This window comes from Chrysemys picta, chromosome 10, assembly GCF_011386835.1.
Source record: "Chrysemys picta bellii isolate R12L10 chromosome 10, ASM1138683v2, whole genome shotgun sequence".
NCBI lineage: Eukaryota > Metazoa > Chordata > Testudines > Emydidae > Chrysemys > Chrysemys picta.
Genome location: NC_088800.1, coordinates 28,462,168 through 28,482,183, shown reverse-complemented (window position 1 = coordinate 28,482,183; position 20,016 = coordinate 28,462,168). Strand labels below are relative to the sequence as shown.

At 39.4% G+C, this 20,016-nt stretch overlaps 1 protein-coding gene across 2 annotated transcripts in view; it reads left to right on the top strand.

Moving 5' to 3' along the window:
- THSD4 (thrombospondin type 1 domain containing 4) overlaps positions 1-20,016 on the top strand; it is a 644,254-nt gene that overhangs the window by 615,445 nt on the left and 8,793 nt on the right. For both annotated transcript variants that reach the window (XM_005284967.4, XM_008164064.4), the window contains one exon: positions 11,676-11,855. In XM_005284967.4, the coding sequence (XP_005285024.2) occupies positions 11,676-11,855 (180 nt within the window). The remainder of the gene's footprint in view (positions 1-11,675; positions 11,856-20,016) is intronic.

The window sequence follows — 20,016 nt, the reverse complement described above, 5'->3', positions numbered from 1 at the left end:
TTTGATGACAACACTGTCATCAGTAACTAATACGATATTACAAATCTCTAACGGTAAGTGAATTATAAGCAACAAAAGTTAATGAAACAGATGTTTTTTCATGAAACGTTCCTTCATTTTAAAATAAAAAATGATAAACATAGGCTATATTCCCGCAGCTTTCTCTGAATGGTATGTTTTTCATAAGATATCAGGGTGTCTTTAATGATAAGTTTGTCACCAAATAGCAAAAAATGCTGCCATTACACTTGAGATTTGCAAGTTTAATAACTGGTTTCAGTGACCAGTGGAAAGAATTTGTTTAATTAAAAAAAAAAAGAGCGGATAAGTTTTTGGACTTTTTTGCCACAGTTAAACATGTTCAGTGATATTCCATTAGACAGATATAATAATAACCCAACCTTTACTGTAAAACTAGTTGATGATGCTCAACAAGATTAATTATTGAAAGAATTACAAAGGACTCCTCTCTACTGCCAGCCCCAGTTCAAGGGATAATCTCCCTGTTTAGGTCCAGTCAACACTTTAATAAACGTTTTCCTGGCATAACTATGTTAGTTAGGTGTCATTTTTGCCAACCTAATTATTCTGGTAAAACCCCAGTGTAGGTGCAGTTACACTGGTAGAAGGTGCTTTACCAAATCAAAATAGGCTATGCTGATATAAGCACTTTTATACTGGTATAACTATAGCTACACTAGTGGGATTTTGCTGTTCTAACTGTGCTGTCATAGCTAAAATGGCAAAACTTCTAAGTGTAGTCAAAACCTTAGTCTCCTTTTTGGAAAGTGAATAAATTTGATTTAATCCCATTAGAGTACTGTACTTTATGAAGTATATATTGACCCAGCTTCCTCAGAAAATGAGAATGTCAGAAATCTGTGGACATTGCTTCTGGCAATTAAGGCAGCTCAAAAACTCAAAACCAGCATTCTTCTCTTTGGACCCTTCATCGTAGAGCCATTGCAAACCCTGAACACCAGCAGGGAGGCATGTAGGTCACAGCTAAAGCACTAAGCATGAATAGACAAAAGCAAGTGCTAAAAACAAAAGTTATTTTTGGTTTGGCTCCCCTGAGTTCTGAAGTGGCAGGTGAAGAGAACAAAATTTGGCCAGTGGCCAGCTCCCTGGTGCTTTTGTACTAAGATAAATTCTTCCCTTGTCCCACATTTCAATGTTTCTTTTCATTCTAATGGAAAAATATTGCTCTTGGCGGTAGAGGAATTTCAAAAGCTGTAAACTGGAGCCCAAAGAATTACATCCCCTTTGGGTGGACTTTTATATAACCTCTAAAGGTTTTCAGACTGCTGGTACCTACATTCCATCAAATTATTAGGGAAGTGCCTCTTGGCTGGGCCTGTAGTTTCAATGTATCAGAGATGTCAAGATCCCCCGGGATGATAAAGGATGCTTTGATGGAGATTTAAGGGCTCGTATTCTGAAAATGCTTTGACGTTGTGAAACACAATATAAGTGCTAATTGTTGGTATTTTTAAATAGTCACAATAGACTTAGTTTTAAAAGATGTTTAAATGTAATTGTAACCATATTTGAAATCTGTGTCGTATTACACAGAGTATTCCATACACACGAATAGGTGCTTTGCATCTGGTTCTGTCCCCATAGAAGAGAAGGGAGCTGATGTTGCATACAAGCCTTACATGACAGTTTTCTTGCACGTCAGGCTGCATAGAAATACCAGATTCCTCCCATTATAACTCTCAGGAGCTTTTGAAGACAAGTGACGTAACCTGAGGGGTTCAAAATGTACCCAGCACAGTAAATCTAATCATTCTGGGTCCTGCACATTGTTCTAGCAAGAGGAATTTGGCTGTCAGCAATCAGATAACAAATCACAAGGCTCTTTCAACATAAAATGCCATTTTTACCACTTATAGTAGGGCTTTCTGTAGAAAAGGTGTGGTCAAAAACAATACTAAAAGTGTTAATGTCCAAGCAAGTGCCAATAAAAACTGGGGCCACGAAGAAATGACCTGTACAGACGTTGAAAAGAAAGCAACTCCAACGTAGCCCAGCTGTCAGTATTGTCCACACATTCCTTCAGAGCAAAGACTGAACTCAGAGGGTCAATGGGGCAAGAAATAGTTGTAAACTATAAGCATGCTTCTGGTGCACCATCCCATGTTCAGATATGATTCTGCCCAGAGGCCTTTTCTAGACATTGAACCACAATGGAGATAGACTAGAAGCTTGAACACTGCACACATGAAATATATTATTTGTATTTTTAATCTGTGCTTTACAGCATAGAAATTTCTGCACATTTGAACATCAATACAATAAATAACATATTTAACAACCTAAAAAGGGAAGGTATAGAGTAAGGGGAGACCTGCATTGATGTAATGGATCTGAAGTATCTGTGTTCCAAAGAACAGAACATCTCAGAGGATAATCAGAACACCTCCATTAAGAACAATGTGCCTGTTTTGTTGATGCCCCATTTAGGTTACATATAGCACAGAAGATGGAAGACACTCTTTCCAGCAGCTTCTAGTGAACCCTTACTGAGGAAGGAGAATCCCCTCTATCTGAAAACATTACTGCACCTATAGCGGCACCTGCAGCTCCTTTTCTGATGGGTGATGGCTGTTTCCTGTAGCACATTCTCTCAGGCATTAACAACATTTGAGAATATTGTCTGATGTTGTGTCTCAGCTTTTCCCCTGAATTCCAAATGCTGCAAGATGTTTTCCAAATCTCCCTGCTCTTTGATCCTAGGCAGCCTTCCCTTTTAAATGTACTCAGGCAACTGAAGGGTACCTCAATGAATTGCTGTCAACTTAAAGACATCAAAAAAATTGAACTCTGGACATCAGCAGTTGTACAGAAAATACACAGATCTTTTACATCTTTCCCTAGGCCTGTTCAGTCCATTTGTGAAAGTTCGGTTACACACAGTGCTGCAGTTGTGAGCTAGATCCTAGTAAGAGGATACATGCTGCTTTACAAAGCTAATTGCAACCAAATCATCAGTGAGAAATCCTGTAAATAGTGGGTATTTTGTGGCTGGGAATGGAACCTGATGAGGGCATTAACATCTGCATATATCATAGTTACATTTAAATAGTCTTTAGATCTCCCAGAGGTTGTTGAAGTGTTTCTTGACATCAGAGTCCATGAATGTGCAAGTGGTTTTCTTGCAGAAGGGGCTAGAATGCATTCTCTACAAAGAGAAATCTTCTTGCAGTCGAAAATATATTCAGAATCACATATGTTGCTGTGCACACAGTTTAATTACTAGTTAATGATAAATCCTTTTACATTGATTGACAGCTGTTGCTCAAGTCCTGAATGTTCAGACCTGTTGTGAAGAACAGAAGTTATATGAAATGAAATTATACTTTTAGCTTTCACAACCATTCTCAAGAAAATCAATAACTAAAATACTATCAGGACTCCAAGTGATTTGCAGCAGACTTGTCCTTTATTCAGAAGATTGTCAGAAACCACCTCTAAATTACATTATCTAAGAGCTATACCAACAACAATATTTTAAAAAATGAGAATTGGTATAGAATTTCACTGATATCGAGACAATGCAGTGGTTATCGCCTCCAGACCTAAAGCTGGGAAGCAGTATTCCAAAGTTTGAAATCATAAAAGCTTTGTTTTCCATTGAAAACACATATTGTGCAGTGCATACGTTGAGGCAATGCTCAAATATGTGTATTGAAATGGAAAAAAGAGGCATTTTAAGTTTTAAAACCAGCTATTGGGTCTAACATGGGTACCATTTTGGATTAATTTCTAAGAAAATTTCTACCTATGCCCATTTTAAAATCCTTAGACAGTCCCTTTTCTAGAACTTGGCTACTGCATTCTAAGCAGATGGATCTATCATCAGTATTAAACAATTAAATCATCTAAATTAATCTCTTGTAAAAATCAAGAATGTCATTCGTTTGTTCAATTTTTTCCTGATTCCAATCTCATTTACTGTATGATAACTCATCAAAGTTCTTAGCAAATGTAATTTATTATTTTGTACTTATACTGAGTCCTGTGGTAAAGCTGATTCATAATCTGTGCATGTGTTTCCTTTGTAACTATTCAGGAACAGAAGAAAATCTCTCTCATATTTCACCCAGCACACATGTCAAAAATCTATTGGTGCTACGTATCCTTGCAGTTACAATAGAATACACAAAACAAGGATCATTTTATATAGTCTGTGCAAATAGACATATGTTGACAATTGTGATTATTGATTACAAATTGGTAACACAGATGACCTGTTTCATAGCTTTATCTACACAGCTGGTCTAGAACTAAGCCAGAGTTTTAGTCTCTCTGAAACATGAGACCCCAAATTTCACTTCAATTTCTTTGTCACCCCTGAAGGTTCAAACTGCACCCAAACCTAAAAATCTCTTCACTCTTATCACACAAAGTCTCCACCCTAACAATGACTAGTTTGAAAAGACGACACTGTGGGGAATTTGTATGAATTAGTGGGAGTGGAATGGAGTGGCTGGACAAGTGGAGGTAGCATACCGCTGAGATACTAAAAAAGCAGAAGATACTGTGCAATGCTTGTCCATTAGTATAGCGTGTGTTTTTATTTGCCATTTCCACGTGTTGTTCTTATTTCACAAACCTATCACAACTTGGTACCGGTTGTCCTTGACAAACTCACCACTCTGACTTTTCCGTTGAGTTAAACAAGTTTTAAACTGAGAAAATGAATCAGAGCTACTGAACATTAGATCACATTCTACTTGTATAAACATACTGACCCCGCTGAAGTTAATGGCAAAACTCCTATTGACTTCAACAGAACCAGGATTACAACCAGAAATTCCACATATAACTGCATCTCTCTGAAATAGAAATAGTATTATCCTAAGAGGATATTAGCTCTATTCCATCCAGTAAAAGAAGCGTGGTCAGGGCAGCTTCCGGAGCTTTGGCTGACTATTAAAGCTTTTTGGGTAGAATCGCTGAAGGAGGGGAGTGCAGGGATGTTCTATATAGCAGTTAAAGAAAATGCAGCTACATTGTTTCTCCTGTTGTTTATTATGTTCAGTAGCTGATTTGCTCATGTTCTTCCTGATAAGAGTATGACACAGTACCCAGCACTGTGCTGTTAAGGGTAGTTTGCAGCCTCTCTGCTGCAGAAATTATATGATTCTGAGCTTATGCTATATGTGCATGTTAGCCTAGGTAAACTGTATGCTGATTTTCTCAACACACCCTGTACTTTTTCATTGGTGCCAAGGTTTTTGTGGTTATCTGGTCAAGGGATCACAAAATTCCACCCAAAACATAAACAGAATCCCCGTTATTAATAACACTCAATTGTTTTAGGCCAGAATAAGCCTTTGAAAATCATACTCCTTTATGCAACACAGAAACCAATATGCTGCTGGAATAATCTTCTAAAGGCTTTCAAACAATGCCAGGAACAGTATCATGTGTATTTAACCTTTAAACAAGCAATAAGAGCCCATGTGAGCCAAATTTCCATTTCAGACTGGAACCAACACCACCTCACATAGATATGTGCAAACACTAAAGGAAAACCCTGGCAGATTCAGGCGTTTTCTAAAAACCACGCACACTATGAGAATTTGTAATGCTGCAGAAATGAACTCTAACCTTCCAAGGATTAGTGATTATAATCCTGCTTGAATCAGGAGCAGTATCAGTGAACTCGTCCCTCCCTTTTAAAAACAACAAACAAAGAAGTGTGCTGGTAGCAACACAGTATTGTATTTCTCTAGGAGTACTGATTGTAACCATACCAAATTAGGGTATTGCCAGACTGGATCAGATCAAGGTGCATGCCCTGTACCCTGCCAGTAGTCAACACCAGATGCTTCAGAGGAAGGTGACCCTCCTTCCCCCAAAAGCAGATGTGGGGCCCTTCCAGCTAACTGGGAGAGTATTTATGTCCCGCGCAGTCCCGGAGAAGCCATCTTTCACCAGGACAGGGTTGGCAGCACCCTCCCAGCCATGTAATCATAGAAGAACTGAGTTTCCTCTTGACCTGCTCTGGGCATTACGCTAGTTGCCCTTTTCCCTTGGGGGCTGGGTCACCACTAGTCTGGGAGAGTCTGGGGTAGGTTTTTTGCCTTCCCCACAGCAGGTTTGGGACCCAGTGATAGTGGAGCAGGGAGGGTTATGTTTAAATGTCACACCTTATTAAGTAAGACTTGCGGCAGATGTCCAGTGCAGGTACTGTATACTCAGGTTCAGCCGAAACTCTATTATCCAAGCCTTGATATTATCCGAATCCCTTCCTTGTCCCCCCATGTACTTCATGCTGGGGGACAAGGAAGGGATTCAGATAATGCAGAGGTTTGCATACTAGAGCAGAGACCCCCCTGGCCAGGACTGCGAGGACGAGAACATGCCCCAGGCCATGTGGGAGGCCACCCTGCTGCTGGATGGCTCCTGCAGTAGCACAGGGAGCCCTTTGCAGGCCTGCTGTCATGGGAATGAGCAAGATGACCTAGACAGCGGAGCTGCAGAGGGAACCTTGTGTTGCCACAGGGCCAGTGACACCCGATCCCTACAGGCAGAAGGTGCAGGGAGGGCTGGTGGGGCAGAACAGAGTCCTGGATATGTGCAGTTATTTCACACATTGTGTGGTTGTTTGGTGAATGTAATCAGTTAGGTTTTTTTTCTTTTACTCAATGTTTGCAAAAACAAACAAGTCACTAGCAAACAAAACATAAAGATTTGTAACACTTTTGGTAACCTAAAGGGTCTAGGGAGGTTTTGTATAGAAAGGAAAAAATCCATCTATTATAATAATAATAAATACTTAACTTTCATATAGTAGATGCAACAGAGGTCACTAACTTTACCCTATTTTACAGATGGGGAATATGAGCCATAAAAGTGTGTAGCTACTTGCCTAGGGTTACCCAGCTGGTCACTGGCACACTGTCCACTAGGCCACACTGCTTCTCTGGATGTCACCTTTGATCATTGTAGGCACATGTAGAAAACAGTGAGATCTGTGTGTAATGATGAGCCAATTTGCCATCCTCCTCTTTGGTTAGGTTTTCATCATCTGTCTTTGAGGATGCTGTTGGGTTTGTCTTCTCATTTGCTCTGACCCTTTGAGGAATGCTTTGGTGAAGACACAAGTCTTCCAAAGACTATACTTTTTCTGGTCTCATTTGGAGGAGTGTTCCAGAGCCTAGTGGCTGCTGTAGAGATTGGGTACAATGAAGTGAACATTGGTAGGTGGAGTGGCAGGTCCTAGGACAGCAGGTCCTTGAGATAATATGGTTTAATCCCATAAAGGCTCAATAGAGCAATCTGAGGTTTCTGATGTAGATCCAGAAGTCCTTGCAAGATGCAGAGCGTCAGTGCAATTTGTTCTCATCGACTATGTACCAGCTGTAGCTTCTTCTTAAACATCTTATCTAGATCCAAGAGTTACAATAAGTAAGCAAGGAGGTGATGAATGCAAGAGCCATCATGGCCAGCCCATATTCATAGAAGACAGGATGGAGTGTTTTTGTTAGCCAGAGACAGAAGAAGAAACTTTTGATGACTGTCACCTTTTGTGTTGGTAATGACCCTACACTATGACCACCAGGCTCTGCACAAAGTGTTTGTACAGTGCCTATGGGGTCCCAATCCATGGCTGAAGCTCCTAGGTGTCACTGCAGTATAAAAAACAAATACTAACAGCAGGTGGGCAGATACCTCCAATTGAGGGCTAGCTGAAGGTGCTCACCAGTTCCTTGAAGCAATTCCCTTTCCATTTAGCATTACTTTGTTCTTTCTGGGGTTCTGCATGAGTCAGCTGTTTTCCATCCAGGCTCCAATTTGCACATGCACTGAAAAAAGTAGGGGAGAACACATTGTCCATAGCCAGAGCTTATGAAAACAATTAATGGAGCTGCATGTCACCAGAGTAATGCTGGTATTGCAGCCTGTGACATCACAATATCTCTTAATGGTTGTTAATAGATGTTAAATAAGAGCAATTATTAAACCCTGTAGGACCTACATGAACTTTGGAAAGGAAGAGCAACTGCATAGGTGGCATACAACAACACTACATTTAGACAGCAGAAGTCCAAGTGCCAATTGTCCATGTCCACACTATACACTTTATTCCTGGCATCTAAGAGTGCCACAGGGTTATTACTAATTTGGTGCAGCCAGATTAATCATGGGCAACTGTGCGATCACTGCCATTCCACAACCGGGCTGGGTCCCCTCCTGACATCAAGTCCAATCTTCAGAGCTCGATATGTGGGGACTTTGTGTAACCAGAAGGGCAGGCAATGTGGTGAGAAAATGCCAGCAGACAGTGGCCATTGATGACTTCAGTCCTCTCAAGGCCAGTTCTCAATGATACATCCCTATTAATGATAGTCAAACCATCTTATAGCCAGTAGTTGCCATTGGCAATACATATGAAAAGCCACCAGATGTCTTGTTTAAGCAATGCTCATGAGATGGAACTGGACACACCACCTCCCACCCAGCATTCGCACAGCATATTTAGCAGCATGTCTCTTGGAGCCTGATGGCACCTGTGGGCATCACTGTCTTTTATCCTATTCTTATGCATTCTGGTGGAAGGCCAGTGGAGGCAACCCAGTGTTTTCTTTTGGCTGCATCTGTGATGGAGGCTCAGGGAGAATATTTTAATATTAAAACCCATCTTAGACCATAGTCCATTTAAGATTATAAGAATGAAAATATTGTTTTATTCTTGTAATATGACATACATATTCACAAGACCTTGTCTGTCTGTTAACACTATTTCAGACAAGAACTTGTGCATATGACCATTCATGGAAAGCAAAGGAGAGGTTGCATGCACCACTAAAGCAAATTCATGATAATACATGGTAAAAAACCACCTCCCCCTGCCTCCACCAGCATGTCTACCATTGCTGCCACCAGTGGAGAATTAAAAGAATCTGATTTTTGTTAATGCTTGCCAGGCCAGTGGTGTAGAAGAGTTGGATGATCAAGCAATATTCCCTCAACTTCCCAGCCCTGTATCAACAGCTCTCAACTACAGAAAGCCCATAAGAGAGTTCACCGGAAAATGTTTGTGGTGGTGATAGCCTTTTCCTATGAAAAGAAATAAAACTCTTTCATTGATGTCATATGATCTGTATTATATGCTCATACATATATTCCATTCCACTAATGAAAACCAAGGCAAAACCGAAAGTCTTTTTTAGGCTATTATCATGCATTTGGCAAAGTAGAGGCTAGTTTGCTGGCCATAAGAAAATATTATTAATTGGTTCACAGGCTAGGACATAAGGTAAATTTTCTTGTGAGGCTCTCTTTAGGCCTTAAAAAGAGACTCTAAATGTACAAGGTTGTGATTAACATCCCTTAGTATTCTTAGGATATATCCTAACAGATAAGCTTCCTGATTTGTGCCTTGTTCAGACTGCGCTGTGATCCTTATTTTCAGATGGCTGCTATAAGCTAAATTGGCTCCTAAAACCTAATGAATAAATATAGGGTTCTCAACGTTTATCCTCGATGGTCCTTTTCACAGAGCCTCACAGAAATTTGTATCCCATACTGGCCTGGTTCAAGTTATACGTTATCACATTACGAACTTTAATACCAAACATAACAAAATGGAAAGCCTCCAACTTATTTCAGTTTAATATCATGGACTAATATTTTAGTTTAGTGAAAGTGTATTGTCTCAGCATTTAACCTAAGTTTCCTATAAAGTTTACTTTATGAGCAAAATCAATCCTTTTGATAAAAAGTATGCAATAGTTCTCAAGACAGCGATGGACCTTCCTCTTCCTATAAGTAAGAAAAAGAAACTGCCATATAAATATACTATGCTGAGACCAAGTACAGAAATCAAACAGCTGTGAAATGTAAAGATAGAGAATCCTGTGTTTACACCTTTTGCTTCTTTACTTTTAACATAGCTTGGGAAACTAAGCTAATGGTGTTGTCATGGCTTTAGTCAGAGTATCCCTTTTGGTTTGGTTTTGGTAATGTTCACATTTGTTGGAATTTCATGCTCTGAATTCAAATCAACAGTTACAGCTGTCATATCCTCTACAGGAAACACAAAAGTTTCCTGATATAATCCATTCAGAATGTGATTTTTTTTTTAGAAGTTTATTGGGGAAAAAATGTTTTGTTGGCTTTCACTAAATCCTCCAAGTGTATTTCTGATAACCCTTCTTCATCACCTGCTGACTAAATGCTGTGCATCTTCCATTGCTTCCAAGTGATCTACAAGGTGGGTACTGCAGTTTAGGGGCAAACTTTTCAAAACTAAGTGACAGGATTCTAAGTCCCATTTTCAAAGTTATGTAGGCATTCAGGAGCTTAAGGGGTTTTCTACGCAGTTTTTATATCACTTTATATATGCCAGTTTAGAAACTGATACAATTAAGGTGGTACAACTACCTAATGTGGATGCAGTTATACTAGTATAAAACTTCTAAACTGACAGAATTAAAACATTGTAAAAACTGTGTGTAGACCAGCCCTAATTCTCATTTGAAAGTCAATGAGACTTAGGCTCCTAAGACACTTAGGCACCTCTGAAAATTTGATGCTAATTTTGGGTAACAAGACCGGGAGGAAATAATTTTTTTTTTTACTGTGTTGATTTTAAAGAAAATGTGATTGTTTCATAAAGACTCATGTCTTATGAACAGTTTGAAAGGTATGCCTTTTAAAAAGTACTTCATTTTCTTTTCTCTTTCCTAGGCTTCAATTAAATTAATGTAATTGACGCCCCTGTAAAATGCTGGAAATGTGTAACTAGATTAGGTGGCTTTCTGAGCTGACCAAATATTACTTGTTTCTGTAGTCTTTAGAACCAAAGGTAGTGCTTTAGCTGCTTCAGTACGGCAAGTGTAAGGATTTCTTTTTTTAAACCAACTAATCCTGTTTCCTTATGGACAGTTTTGAAAAATGTACTTTGGTGCCCAAATAAATAAATAAACAATGGAAATCTTGTGTGTCATTTGTTTATTGGCCAGCCATATGGAACAGTACGACGAACAGAACCTGTTAGCCTAGAACTTGCAAGTTCTTTCACAGCGCTCAGCTGATTGCTGTGCTCCAGCAAAAACGTGACAAAAAGCTGTATAGCCTTGAGCCAGTGAAGCACTTAAACACAGGCTAAACGTGAAGCATATGAGTAGTCCCAATGACTTTTATGGGACTACTCAGAAGCTTAATTATAAGCATGTGCTGAAGTACATTGCTGAATCAAGGCCTCAGGGCACAATTATGGTTAAGTGCTATGTCTAATATTTCCTGGGGCAGCAGTATTTCAAGTCCACTTTTCAGCTGCCGTTTTCTAGCATAAAATAAAGTTGGGCTGTGGGCAGGGTATCAGAAAGAGTGAATAATCAGGTCTGCAAGGCTGGGGATGAGAAGAAAGATCTGCCTCAGTTCAGTGGAGGCAGGGAACAAGGATGTACAAGAAGACATTAGAATGTTGCAGTCCAGATTTGTATCCAGGGACTTGGAGCATAAGCAAACCAAGCTTTAAAGCTTCCTCCTTCAGAACATTAATACTTATAAAGTGTGACTATCCCTATGGTGGCACAGAACGCTAGTCTAAAATGCATATTTAATTTATGAGAGTAGCTAGAGTACGTGACTAGAATATCAGAGATATGCTGTTATGTGACTTCCACCACTCTTTCTGTTCCCTGATGCAGTGTTCAATTGAATGTGGCAGCGGAACCCAACAGAGAGAAGTCATTTGTATTAGAAAAACAGAAGGCAGTTTTGATGTGTTGAACCCTTATGAATGTTCATTTTTGGAAAGACCTCCCAGCCAGCAGTCCTGCTACCTCAAACCCTGTGGGGCTAAGTGGTTTAATACAGAGTGGAGCACAGTAAGTCCTTTTTTCCTTTTCTATATTCATGCCAGATTGGTGCATCTCTGACCATTTCCTTTGTATTTATATGATAAACATCACATGGGGAATAATATTGACCTTGAAATGAGACTTCATATTCTCTGCACGTGAATTATATTGTAAATAAAACCTGCTTTGTGCTGTCTCTGGGGGCAAAGCAGCTGGAAATCTTCCCTACAGGGACCGCCAAGAATTCTCCCAACAGAAAGGAATCTCCAGGTAGTGTGGCTGACTCTGAATCACCCATGTCCCCCTCCATATAGGGGGCATGCTGAGGAAGAATGGAGCTCATGCTACTTCACCTGATCCTTGTCCCTATGGGGCCACTGCAGACAACATAATTTAGAGCAGTCTTCATGCTCCTCATCGCCCCCAGCTTGTCCATGATCAGGAGAGCAGAAAAATGGTGTAGAGCTTCCTCTGCACTCCCAGATTTCCTCAGCTGCAGTGAGGATAAACTAATGTGGGATTTAGTTAATCAGATAAAAGAGAATGTACACATCTGAAATGCTATGGTGTCAAGCCAGATTCCTTTCTGTTGGGGGACTCTTCGGCTGCCCTGTAGGGAAGATTTCCAGCTGCTTTGCAACATTGACACAGCACGTTTTATTTACAATATAATTCATGTACAAAGAATATTAAGTTTCACTTCAAGGTCAGTAGTATTATCCATGGTACTATAGGCCCATTGCTTAGGGCCATGCTCCTGGACTCATGCAAATACTTCAGAATTTCAACTTTATATTTTAAAAATTTGTCATGATTGTGAAAACTCAGTTGTAAGCAATACAGTGATTCTGCCTGAGTCTGGAGACAGCCTGAAAAAATAGCTTGGACTGTCCCATTCACCTTAATTGTTAGCTCTGAAATCCACTGCTTTGAGGGGTCCCACCAATACCATCCCAGAAGAGGACTCTGTGCTTGGGGGGGTCCTTGTTGCTGTCACCTGGGTCTTGACTCAACTGGGGTGTTCTAGGCTGAGGTAACGCTCCAGACATAGTCCTGTGTTTGGCAAAGTGGAGGCTGAGTCTTTCCTCCTCTGGGATAGACCCCAGCCTGCCTGAATAGAGGGAACTGTGGTCTGGGAAGTACATAGGCTCAGCCTGTCCGAAGAAGAATTGGTGAGTCCTTATGAGGTGAGGGTACTTATGAGTGAGAATCCAAGTTGGGATGGGGCTAGAGTGTGTGGGCCGGAGAGGAGGGGACACTTGGGCTGTGTAAGGACCCCAGATTGCCTGTTTAACTGGGAGACCGCAATCTGGCTTTATGTTGCCCTCCAAGGCTACGTCTACACTACCTGCCTGAATCGGTGGGTAGAAATCGATCTCTCGGGGATCGAATTATCGCGTCTCGTCAGGACGCGACAATCGATCCCCGAATCGACGCTTGTACTCTACCAGCAGAAGTAGGAGTAAGTGCCGTCGACGGGGGAGCCGTGGAGGTCAATTTGCCGCCGTCCTCACAGCAGGGTAAGTCGGCTCCGATACGTCAAATTCAGCTACGCTATTCGCATAGCTGAATTTGCGTATCTTAAATCGACCCCCCCCCGCCCCCCCGTAGTGAGGACGTAGCACAAATAAACAGTGAGCCCCTATCCTCAGCACTGTGTCATTAAACTGGAAAAATGGAAAAGGTTCTGCTAAGAATAGTCAGCTTTTTGTGACTGGTAAATCTGTGAATTAAAATGCCTGAGGAGTTTTATGAAATGGTCAGTCCATTCCACAGTGGAACTGGCATTTGATCCCTAATAAATAGCTAGAAAAATACTTCTGGCTAAATTCAGAAATCAGAAATAACTCAGCTTTAAATTCTTATTGACATTGATCTTAAAGTGAATCAGAAAGGAACTTATTTAATAGATATTAAATTAATGTCAGCGATTTTTCTGTGACACTAGGTTAGAGATCTTACCACAGCTTTGCAGCAGCACAGCCGTCCGTCACAATGTGGTGGTTTTGTGGTGTGTGATTGTGGTTTTAGCTGCCCATTTTAATCAATAATGCAACAATACTCCCTTCTGCAGCTGCTTATCAGAAAACTACCATTCTTCCAGCTGCTCTTTGATGGCATTTTTTCCTGATGTTTCTACAACAGAAAACAATTGCAGTAAAATTGATTAAATAAGTTTTCAGTTGCAATTAGTACAATCAAGAGTCTGTGAGGCTGACATGTGTTAGTCCCCCCCCCCAAAAGAATATTCCTTTGTGACTGTGAATTTAAAATGATCGTGGGGCAATATTTATTCATGATGTATGGTGTAACCCTGCAAGAAGCTGAACACCAGCAAATCCAAATTTAAATTAAAAGGGAGTAGAGATTTCTATTCAGGGTTTGGCTACCCAGGAAGTTATTCTGCAATAGCTATTCCTGATTAATTTGCTGTCTGGATGCTTTTATTCTGGAATAAAAGTACTTTAATCTGAATTATCTTTATTCAAGTGGATCAAACTAATTTGGATTAAGGCATTCTTATTCTGGGATAAGAGCGCTCACACAGGGAGTTAATCAGTAATAGCTATTCCATTTTAAATCCACACCCTATCTTAATCCAGATTAATTTATCTGTGTAGATAAGCCTTCAGACCCTTTTTTCATGTCTATCCACTGTGGAATCTCCATCTTTTAAGATCAGGTCCATATTATTTAATGTTCTTCATTTGTTTAGGTTATATACTATAAATTTACCAATAGGCTTAATAAATTAACGTTACTAATTATGGCTAATAAGCTTTTCTGATATTGTTGGGTTTCTTACGGCATGATCTAGCAAATCTTTCTATTTACCTCAGTGGGTACTAGTTGGACTCTTAGTATGGGCAGTTTCCCTTATTTTCATCATGTAATGAATTTGCACTGTCACTTGTTCAATGACTAGAAATTTTGGAGAGCCAGCTCAAGGATTGCCTAATACGATTTCTTGCTTCCCAGGAAAAATTGCAGAGCAATGTGTGTGCCACTTTCCCATACTGTCTGCCTAATGTGCAATGCAGTGGTCTCTACATGTTCTGGAATATTCAGGATATATCAGGGAAATTCCCCACTGAGAGAAGAGCATGTCATTACTGTTGAGCTGAGTGAGACTTGCTGTGAGGATGTTTGTAAGCAGTATTATAGCTTTACACTTGCTGCTGGGTATGAATAATCCAGGAAAAAAGAGCACCACCAAGGCAAGAGTGATTTGGAAAGGGTTTAAAAGTTTTTGAAGATTAGGATCTAAACCACTCAGCTACTGGTGGAATTGATAACAAACACATGCTGCAGCCCACTGGAGTTAATTTACCCATTTTTATAAATGGAGATTATTTATGGAATTATTTTAACATAAAAAGAACTTGAATGGAACCTTCAAGGTGTGCACATACCATAGCTAAGTAAACATGTGATCTTCATTTTGTCATTTTGTCTTGCCTCATCTCTGCAATTGTTTTTCTCACCCAGTGCTCACAACTGGGAACGTTTCCATTGCAATCACGGTAGTTCCCCCACTAGTAGTAACTGTATTCATTAGTCAGTGTTGGCATGATCTGGTTATTTTGAACTTCTTCCATACTATGTCTTTTTTTTTTTTCTGCAAAGTGCCTATCCCAATTTGAGGCACTATACAAATAATAAATAACATCACCAGCATCATATCTCTCTCAAAAAGCATTTGGGAAATGTTGCAATTTATTTTCTAGTTTTGTATATAATTGGAATACAATCCCAGTTTTCTATGCAACTAACACAAAAGAAGGCTGCTTCCTAAACTGATATAACTTGGCATAGACACATTGACCTCAGAGAAGCTATATTGATTTACCCCAGTTGAAGATTTGGCCCACAAAATGTAAAGAGAACTAACATTCATGAAACCAATGTTTCAGAAAAACTACACCCTGTTAGTAAAAAGTAATACTATCTGCAGGAATAATATCAGGAACGAAGATGCTGCTTATCAGAATAAATAGAAACTCACTGTTTATAAGGTTGTTGGAAGGTATCAAATTCCATATAGTTCCAAGTGTTTGGAGGATTTTTTTTTTGTCTGCTTGTTTGTTTTATTAGATTCCCAACTGACCACATCTAATAAAAGAGAGAGAGGGCATTTTCTGTCTAAACATTTTTTTACACACAGACCAGTAATCCCTGACTATCGTTGTATATGTGTGGGTTTGAATATGCCTTATGGGACAAAGAAAAGGGAGAAACCTTGCATTATGGCACAAAGAAAAGGGAGAAACCTTGCATTATGGCAATGTTTCAGGATGTTACGTGTAGTGACTTTCCACTAGTTATTTCACTGTGGATCAAGAGGTAGCACTTTTTCTTTCCTTCCTTTCTTAGTATGCTGTATGTTTCTGAATAATCCACAAAATCAGCGTTAATGTAAAATTAAAATTTGGTACAGATGTTTTTCTTGCAACTAAGTCTGCATTGAAAAATGGCTATTAAGTATTTAGCATTGGAGAAGATTAAACAATGGATACATGCTGTACTTGGAAAATTAGTTCTGCAAAAATGGAAATGTTCTTACAACTGGACCTAATAATATTCTATTAATTAATCATGCATCTTGAATTATCCCCCAGTTCTTTGTATGAATCATGTTTCATTTGACTGCTTGGTGATGAGCAATGCCAATGAACTGTCCTTAGCATCTGTGTTAAGCCTGGGAAGCCTGAGTGGGCTTTTATTGGAGTCCATTCCAGGGAAATGGATGTAAATGATCAAAATCAAACTTGATAAATCCAGCTATCCTTTCAGTCCTTCAGCAAATAGATAAGACAGAATATAAAGCTATAGGGCCTGCTTACACCAGATATGAATTTGGCCCTTTACAGCTGAGTATAATTATTGCAAATGATGAATTTTTTCTGTTACTAAGTGGTTTCATCCCTTAATGATATTACCCAGAGCATTAAGAAGTGCCTCTTTCCAGGATTATGGCTTCATTTAAAATTAAGGGACACTAAAGAATGATGGATGTGCTCCAGTTCCCAAAGCAATCTGATATTTACCATAAAACGGTCTACAACAGTTGGAACATCACCGGGAGTAGAGCTTACTGTGCAGAGAGTGCCATGTATCAACATTTTCCAAAGGAAGCGGGCCAGCTGATGTGCACCACTGCCACAAGTGACTTTGGTTTCATATATCTTCCCAACGTAGCTCATCTTTGACAAAGTAGCTTATTAGAATTATGATGAAAAAATCAACATTTGTCACGAAAATGAAAACCCAAAACTCCAGTATTTCCTCAGAAGGACATATGATGTGTTTGACGAGCACTTAAATGACATCTTATTAAATGCTGTAGTTCACTCCTTTCCGTGGCCTTAAATCAAATCCAAAATGACAGTCCTCTGTGGGCAGAGCCCACAGATCCCTCATTTTGATTTTCTTTCTGCAAACCTTTAGTCAAGTGCCTTTGAAAGTAATATGATTCTAAATCCCTCCTGACATTTTTTCCCACATGACATTAAGGATAGAAATTGCTTTTTGTTTGTCCTCTTGCTTGCATTGCTCATTTATCTGGCCACACTTAGGGCATCAAAGGAAAGCAGAAAAGAAGGGGGAACACTTTAGCCACTTTCTTTCAGAGGCGGAAACAAAATAAAATAAAGCAGCTGAGCAGAATCCAGATTTCTCCCTGTAATTGTTTCAGGGGTGCTTCTCTGAAAACAAAAATGCATGTTTGCCTCTCAATAAAATCAACATAAATCCAGAGTAACTCAGCAGAAGTCAATCTAAAGTGAGACCAGGTTCAAGTTTGTGCTCTGCCACAAACTTCCTGTGTGACTTTGGTCAAGCTGCTTAACCTCTCTGTGCCTCAGTTTCCCATGTGTACAATGGGGCTAATGATATTTCCCTACCTCGCAAAGCTGAGGTTAAACAAATTAGCAACTGAGGTGCTTTCAGATGTTCTGATGAAACGCACTATATGAGAGTCAGGTATTATTCCTGTTGTTATTTTATGCCAGTGGAATTTCTTCAGATTTCTGTTGGTGTTGCTGGCAGCCAATTTTGGCCAAAGTGAATTTCCACTAATAAATCATGTGGCCCAAGTTTTCAAAAACAACCTTTAAATGCATTCCCACAAGCTCATGGACACAGTCATTTGCACCAACAAAAAGTACATTATGATTTTCTCTCTGATATTGTTACTGGTAGTAAGGGAAGTGTGCAGTTTATTATTATGAGATTTAAAGAGGGAGCTAAAAAATCTTTATGTGATTATTATCACTTAGAGCAGGAGGGAAGGATCAACCAGTGTTTAGGGCTCTATTATGGGATTTGAGAGACTCAGATTCATATCCGTGCTTTGCCACAGACTTCCTATGGACCCTAGGCAAGTTATTCGTGTCTCTATGACTGAGTTCCCCATCTGCAAACTGGGGATACTTCTCTACATCACAGGGGTATTGTGAAAATAAATACATTAAAGACCGTGGAACACTCAGAGAGTATAATAATGGGGGTCATATGAGATAGGTGGCTGTGGTACTAGCAGATCAGACGGCAGGTTTTAAATGATTGACTGATATTCACAGGAAGGCACATCATTATGTAAAATCTTTTGGTGACAATGACTGGTGTTATGATGGTAACAACTATTTTTGTAATGGTGACAAGCGAAATAGTTATGTCAAAAAAAGACAGGAGGAAAACAGCCTGTGTAGTCTGGGGTTATTTCAGTTCTAATCCTTAAAAGTGAGCCAAGTTTAATTGAATAAATGTGAAGCTTGGGAGCACTGAGGATCATATTGGTCAAAGTAGACAAAATCCTGAAGAATTCGTTCAGACAAAACTCCTGGAGTCAATAGGGACTTTGCTTCAATATGGATTTTAACTCAATGTAATTGGCCTTGAAAATCCCATAGCTGCATGTACAAAAATCTTTGGCTTCTGGAGAGCTGATTTTGATGGAATACAGAAATTGCCTTGAGGAGCTGTGATTAGAAGACAGTAATGTATAGCAAGCCTATAGGGCTGCAGGAAGTGGGACATAGTCAGCTGAAGAAAATTAAATTGGAATTCTTCCTGGTTAAATGTGCATGGAGGGAAAAGAGCAACAAAGGCCAATGTGGTTAAATAGTGATGTAAAGACTAGGGCAGTGTAAACAATAGGCAGGAGGCTTTTAAAAGTATTTAAAATATAAACTGTGTGGTAATGAAGAGAATGGTGAGATATATAAAAATAAGCAGACGGGAATAAGAAGAGTAATTAGAGGAGCCTGAAAAAATAATACAAATATAAAATTACAGAGAAAGTTTCTACCAAACTATAAAATTGTTGTAGAATGTAAAGTAGGGAAAATAGACATTTATCTGATTTTTTTTTTAAATAGAAATATGAGTTGGGATAAGGATGACAAAAATGTAAACAAACCCCAGGATTAGATTTCCTGACAGGAGTTAGAGAATGGGTGAAAAGAAATGGAAATGATTTTATGGCAGACAAAGCATCAGATTCTGATCACTGTCCTCCACAAGTGTTAAAGGAAATGAGGAAAGCTGTTAGTGAAAGAGCAAGTCATATCAATTAATTTCCTGAAAGACCTAGATGTGGGTAATTTAATAACATTATTTCCAAAAGAACTGTGAGATTAGCCTGGAATCCAACTCGTTTGGAGGAAAGCATTAATGACTTAGAAAGATTTAATAAGGGAACACTTTTAAAAAAAATGTATTAAGGGCTAGATTGTACCATTTAGGCAAAGCAGTGATTAGGGAGCAGTGTGAAGCTGTACCACCCAAAGGATACCCATGCAACTGTTAAAAATACAACAAATTACTTAATATGTTTTATGCAAAAAATGTTAGCACCTAAACTCCCCAATTAAGACCCCAGCACATACAACATCCCACCTTCTGACATGCCAGATTGTTCAACCCTATCCACATGTAAAGCCTGAAAGAATACACGAGCTTTGCAGCATGTCTAGCTTGATAACAGACAGTGAACGATAAATATCACTACTCTGCACTGAAAAATTTGCTGACCTTTCGCCATATGCTAAGAATGTCTCATGAATTTCCACTTAACAAAGGGGGGGGGGGACACACCACTCTGACCTCACTCCATACCTCAGGATCACCAAATTTCAGTAGATGATGATGATAATATAATACCTAGCTCTTATGTTGGGCCTTTTAT